The sequence below is a fragment of the Myotis brandtii genome, unplaced genomic scaffold (assembly GCF_000412655.1).
Source record: "Myotis brandtii unplaced genomic scaffold, ASM41265v1 scaffold397, whole genome shotgun sequence".
In the NCBI taxonomy this organism is placed as follows: Eukaryota; Metazoa; Chordata; class Mammalia; order Chiroptera; family Vespertilionidae; genus Myotis; species Myotis brandtii.
Window position 1 is genome coordinate 3836782 of NW_005365229.1, and position 6000 is coordinate 3842781.

Sequence of the window (6000 nt, forward strand, 5' to 3'; positions counted from 1 at the left end):
TGCACTCAAGTCACTGTCCCACTGCTGAACTTGGGGGATCAGTAGGGCTCAGATCTCCCCCTTAAAAGCGATCTCACGGCCCGACTGGTGTGGCTCAATGGTTGAGCATTGACCTATGAATGAAGAGGCCACAGTTCAATTCCTGGTCAGGGTACAGGCCCAGGTTTTGGACTCGATCCCCAGTGGAGGGCATGCAGGAGACAGCTGATCAGTGCTTCTCTCTCTCCCTCTCCCTTCCTCTCTGAAATTAGTAAAAATATATTTTTTTAAAAAGCGACCTCACGAATGCCCACTTAGCAGGAGAAAAGTGGCTCCACCTTGCATCATGTGCCTTTTTTTGTCCCCATGTCTTTGTGACCTGCCCGTTTGCCAACCTGTCCTGGCCTCTCTGTCCACTAGGACCTTGCCACACTGTTGGAGCAGATAGGGTGTCTGAAGTACCTGCAGCTGTTTGAGGAACAGGATGTGGACCTTCGAATCTTCCTGACCCTCACTGAGAGCGACCTGAAAGAAATCGGCATCACGTGAGTCCAGAGGGCCATCTGTGGCTGCGTGCCCCTTGTCTCTGGGACCGTCTGATGTTGCAGCTTTCCAGCATTTGGAGAGAGAGTTGCCTTCTCTAGAGGTCGGCTGTCTTCTCCATTCTTAGACGTAGATGGCCTGAGTCTTGTGGCTTCTCAAGTTGGCCTGGCTCAGTGCTGTATTCAGGGAACCCAGACACTTTCTGCCTGTTCACTTTTGAGAACTTTCCAAGTTGGCAAACATAGCCTGGAGCCAGCTGGCTAGTTTCCTACTTAGTGACAGCAGCAGCCCGGCTGGGAAGGGGACCAGGTGCAGGGGGGCTCCAGTGAGGTCATCACTTCTTACAACCCTTTGTTTCTGTCCTCTGGCTACTCTCCCTCTTCAAGGATCTTTCCTAGGGAAACCATGGTCTGTGGAGCTTTCAGGCACATGCAAATGCTGATCCAGGTTCTTTTCTCATTCCCCGATAGGTTGTTTGGACCCAAGAGGAAGATGACTTCTGCCATTGCCCGCTGGCACAGTAGTGCCCGCCCCCCCAGTGACGCCCTGGAGCTGGCCTATGCCGACAGGTTGGAAGCTGAGATGCAGGAGCTCGCCATCCAGCTGCACAAAGTAGGTGGGAGGCAGGGGGCGGGAGGGTACATGCAGAAATGGCAAGAGAGGTGTCTGGAGTCACACACCTGCAGAGAAGGACACAGTGATAGGACAGTGAGGGCAGAAAGCATGACAGCTCCTACCGTGAAGGGGAGATATGCAGGCAGGCCCGCAGGAAGAAGGCCCAGAAAGGTATGGGACATTCGGTGGAGGTCAGGTGGACATCCACAGGAGAGAAGAGAGAGGGTGAGGCCAGAAAACAAGAGGCTGGCGTGGACCTCAGTGGGCTCACAGGAAGGGACCCAAAGCAGGGGAGGCTCCAAGGTAGAAACAGGCCTCCCATTCCAGGAGAGAGACAGGCAGAGACAGAGGATGGGGGTGGTTCCCGGCCATGGCCTGGGGCCTGTGTCTCCTGCATCCTTGGCCCACTTGCCTGCCCCATCTGCCGGCCTGCCAGCCCCACCTCCCACCTCTCCCTCTCCAGCGCTGTGAGGAGGTGGAGGCCATGCGGGGCCAGGTATCCCAGGAGCAGGAGCTGCGGGCTGTGGTGGAGAGCTGCCTCCTGGAGCAGGACAGCACCCGCAAGGACATCCTTGCCCAGCTGCAGGAGACCTGGGCCCTGGCCCAGGATGCTGCTCTCATCCTGGACCAGCTACAGTGAGTAGGCACCTGAGTTGATCGAGTTCCCTCCAGATTCTTCAATCAAGGATTTGCTTTCAGGGCCTCCTGAGTCACTCCTTGTCTCCCCACCCCCTGCCCCATTTCATTCTAGCTGTTCCTCCCTACAATGTAGACCAGGCAGAAGTAGGGCCATGAAAATCTGCATACCCTACACAAGCTCTCTGCCTTCACTCGGGCAAGAGCTTGTCAGTGTGGGTGGGTGCGGGGGTGCTTGCCAAGCCCAGGAAGGTGGGCTGTGGGGACACTCGAAAGTGGGGATGTCTGCCGTCCCCTGCCCTCTGGGACCATGGAAGGCAGTTGCCAGGCTTTCCCCTTACCAGCACTTGGTCTTGTGTTCTGCAGAGCCTGTCAGGCTGAGCTGTCAGCCCGAGTGAAGCAAGACGAGTCCCTTCTGGGGGCCACCCTAGGCCCAGCCCTCCCTACAGCTGGTAAGGAGAGCAGTGTCCTGGGCCAGAACTGGGCAGAGATGCCTCCTCAGGCTGGGTTTTACCACGTCTTGATGGTTATCACATTTACACTCCCAGGTCCCCTTGCAAACACAATCCCAGACTCTAGGGTGAGGGCACCCTGCCCTCCTCAGCCCATTTCCTTAATGTCCTTCCTGGTGGTTGGAGGCAAAGCCCTTGGGCCATTGTGACTGTGCTATCCAAGACCTCAAGAGACTTCTGCAGGCTCCAATTGGAGCCTGGGCTGGGTCCACCCCAGGGCGTAGCCTCATGGGAGGCCAGTGATCCCCCCCACACTTCATTCCTGGGGCCAGGCCCTGACCAGCAGTTACTGCTTTGGGTAAGCAAGCAGAACCTATTTTGATGTAACAAGGGGGTCACACAGGCACTGACAATTGGGTGGGACTCTTGGTCACAACAGTTCAGGACAGAGGCAGGGCCTGTGAGCACACAGACCCCAGGCTCACCCAGCCTTCTGCCCCATAGACTCCAAAGGCTGGCAGGCCTCCCTGCAGGCCCTGAGCCTCCCCCAGCTGTCGGGAGCATTGGAGGACCGAGTCCATGAGATGGGTGAGTCTCTGGGAGGGCAGCCAGTGACCCTCGCCCCCGCCCAGGGACCAGACAGGAGTAACAGGAAGAGCCCTTAAGTTTAGACCCCTAGGGCAGCCCCACTACAATCTACTGACCTTCCAGGTCATCCATTCCTAGTGCCCCCCGAGGCACCCCTTCTTCCCACTGCTGCCCACACTTGCAAAGCAGACTCTATTCCCATCTTCAGGGCGAGTGCTGTGCTCGGTGACCCAGGGCCTGGAGAAGCTGCAAACGCTGAATGGGAAAGAGAACTGGCGGGAGCCTTAGTCTGAGGGATGGTGAGTATCAGCCCAGGACCCAATCTGGGACAGCAGGGTCCACTGGGAGCTGAGCGAACGCCCACTTCAGTCCTCCCTTTTCCTTCTCAGAATCTGACGTTGGGTGACTGATCCACCCTGAAGCTGTGTGCCCGGAAGACAGGAGGGCAGTGAGTGGGCAGTTGCAGCAGCCCAGGTCCCAGCTGGGGCCAGAGGATCGGCCCTCGGGAGCAGCTGGCAGAGAGACAGGACCAGGCTGTGGCTGGTGCCAGGCAGCAAGGCCCCCACAGAAGCAGGACGAGGGCCTTGCCCTGAACCTGGTGGTAAGGCCCAGAGCAGACAGGACCTTGGGGAGAGAGCGTGTCCCCATATACCACAGGTGCCACACTCAGATTTGCCCTGATGGGTGAGGACGGGCATCTGGGCAGCATATGTCATTTGCTGGAAAATAAAATATAAGATCAGCTGGTGAGGGGCTCAGTTCTGGTCACACATGTAGTACTGGCTAACATAGCAAAGCAAGGGGAAAGCCATGCCAGGACCCCCAGCTCCAGTGACTGGCTGGGGCCCAGGCTTCCTAGCCAGGACAGAGAATACTGTGCTTATAGGGGTGCTGACTTGGTGACCCCTCCTACCCCATGGTCCCCAGCAGCTAGGGCTTTTGCTCAGAGCCCCCATGATTCAATAGAAGCTACCTGGAGAGCCAAGCACACCCCATGCCCCAGGAAATGAGAGCGGAGCAAAGTACAGGTATTTTATTTACAGATTGGAGTGCCTTCGCCCAGTGTGGCTGCTTCATCAAGGCTCTAAGGTGGAACAGGTGCCCAGGCTGGGCAGGGAGCACCGCTTTTCTTAGGCTGGGTAGGCACTGTGGAGACTTTCCAGTAGCTTCACTGAGTTTAGCCAGACTTGGGGCCATAGGAGACTGCCAGTGGTGACCTTCCTGCCTGTGGTGGCTCTGCTGTTGTCATTCTGCACACTTGACGGGTATTTCCAGACCATCTCTGGGAGCTGCCTGTAGACCATACTGGGAATGGAGAAAAGGAGGCTTTCAAAGTACAGGAAAGAGCAGCAGGCTCAGCCTAGCGGTACAGTCACCAGGATAACAAAAGGGGCCTCTCTGGACGGTCTCAGCACAGAAGCCCAGACCAAGCTGACAGCCCAGAGAGGTCCGTGGCTGGTAGTACCACAGGTGAACAGGGAGGTGGACAGCAACCCCACCTCAGACAAGGTCTGTGACAGCGTAACTCTGAGTGGTGCCAATGCTCTTAGACTTGGCCCTGACCTTAAGTCTTAGGTAGTGAGAGAAGGAAGGGGACAACCTCCTGTGCCCTGCCTTGAGCCTGCAGTCAGGACCAAAGAATAGAGCAGCAGAGGAACCACTTTACTGTCCCTTCAACAACTCCCATCTATTAGCTGGGCCCATGACCCTGACTGCCCTTGGGGACCAAGCACCAGTGGGGTCAAGTGAAGCCTCACCCATAGTTCATACAACACAGAAAAGGAAATCTTAAGCCAGTAAAGCTAACAGCTAAAATTAACAGCACAACATCCTACCCAAACTGGCTCTCCTCTAGGCCCTGAGGCTGGCACAGAGGGCAGGATGCAGGAATGAGTCAACTGAGACAAAGACACCCCCCTTGAGAACCAAGTTCTCATTGGTCTAAGTGTCTGTGCAACTACCCACTTGGAAAATCAGGCAGTGCCTGCGCCTCCACCAGCCCATGAGACTCTCAGGTGGGTTTGAGCCTCAAGGTGGATAAGAATGTCCTGAGCCTGGACAGCCAGGCCCGCCACCCCCAGGCCACCCACTGACCAACCTGAGAAGGTCCCACCTGGCCCTGTGACTGCTTGAGGCAGCAGAGATGATAAGATGCCCACTGGCCCCATGCAGTCAGAAAGGGTTACACACACACAGAAACACGCTAGAAGACACTCCCACAGGACTTCAGGGCCCTCAGCCCTGGACACAAGCCAGGGGAGGGCAAAGACGCAGTACAGGAGCAACCTCAGGAAGAAGATGGGAGCAGCTTCTCCAGGGCCTTCTTCTGCTTCTCAGTGGCTGCAGCCACAGCTTCAGCCAGCTTTTCCTCGGGCATCATGTTGAGCACCTTGAGGGCGAAGAGGAGCTGGTACTTAGCCGTGCTGATGAAGGCATTGCTCAGGAAGTTGGGAAAGCCACCAACTCGGTCCTTCTGGGTGTACAGCGGGACCCGCACCAGTCCCAGCACCTGCACAAAAGGGGACCAGAGTTGGGGCCGGCCCCCCACACCAACAGCACAACCCTGGTAGGAGGGGCCTGTAAGCTGCTAGGCCAGGGGAAGGGAAAGCAGGTTGCCAAGGACAATGGGAGACCGCGGCAGGGTCTGGTGAGGCAGAAGCCAGCCAGCTCCTTTGGAGCAGTGCAGCCCTCTCCTGGCCACCTCATGCACTTCCCACCCTCTGCATCCTCATGTTCCAGCCTCCCACCCGCTGGCAGGAAGCCCCCCAGTCCACACCACATGCTCCCCCTTGCAGCAGGTGAATCCCCAACACAGCAACTGTCACTCCCAGCCCTTCCAGACCCTAACACCCCCAAATCACAAGAGCCCTCAACCCCTGCACCACGCAAACCCAACCTTCATTCCCAGTTCCCCTTTCTGCTCTTCAACTTCCCACCTCCTCGAGCAGGTCCCGCCCCATCCCATCCCCCCAACCAATCCCACTCCCCACCCCCAGGATTGGCAATGGCAGGCAAGGCGGATGGAACACAGCCCCGAGGGAGCCCCAGCCTCCCACCGGCACCTCAGGTCCCTCTCCCTACCCCGAGGCTGCAGTCACCCCCCCACCCAGCCCTGCCAGGGGACCCTCAGGAGGACGTGTTACCCATCGGTGCCTTCCGCAGGGCCAGAGCCAAACCCAGGGGTGGG

The 6000-nt window shown here is 57.6% G+C and overlaps 2 protein-coding genes across 8 annotated transcripts in view; one reads left to right on the forward strand and one right to left on the reverse strand.

Annotated features, from left to right (window-relative positions):
* Positions 1 to 3563, forward strand: part of ANKS3 (ankyrin repeat and sterile alpha motif domain containing 3) — a 34551-nt gene extending 30988 nt beyond the window's left edge. For 3 of the 7 annotated variants that reach the window (XM_005872938.2, XM_014545108.1, XM_014545111.1), the window contains 7 exons: positions 400 to 524; positions 993 to 1134; positions 1601 to 1773; positions 2140 to 2225; positions 2730 to 2813; positions 3022 to 3112; positions 3203 to 3563. In XM_005872938.2, coding sequence (XP_005873000.1) covers positions 400 to 524; positions 993 to 1134; positions 1601 to 1773; positions 2140 to 2225; positions 2730 to 2813; positions 3022 to 3101 — 690 coding nt within the window. In that variant the 3' untranslated portion in view covers positions 3102 to 3112; positions 3203 to 3563. Of the gene's footprint in view, positions 1 to 399; positions 525 to 992; positions 1135 to 1600; positions 1774 to 2139; positions 2226 to 2729; positions 2814 to 3021; positions 3113 to 3182 lie in introns of all 7 variants that reach the window. The other 4 variants (XM_014545107.1, XM_005872939.2, XM_014545110.1 and 1 more) reach the window with 4 other exon arrangements.
* A 268-nt stretch (positions 3564 to 3831) lies between these two features.
* Positions 3832 to 6000, reverse strand: part of NUDT16L1 (nudix (nucleoside diphosphate linked moiety X)-type motif 16-like 1) — a 4278-nt gene continuing 2109 nt past the window's right edge. The window contains exons 2-3 of the mRNA XM_005872937.2: positions 5100 to 5322; positions 3832 to 4118 (exon numbers count right to left, since the gene is read on the reverse strand). Coding sequence (XP_005872999.1) covers positions 5101 to 5322 — 222 coding nt within the window. The 3' untranslated portion in view covers positions 3832 to 4118; position 5100. The remainder of the gene's footprint in view (positions 4119 to 5099; positions 5323 to 6000) is intronic.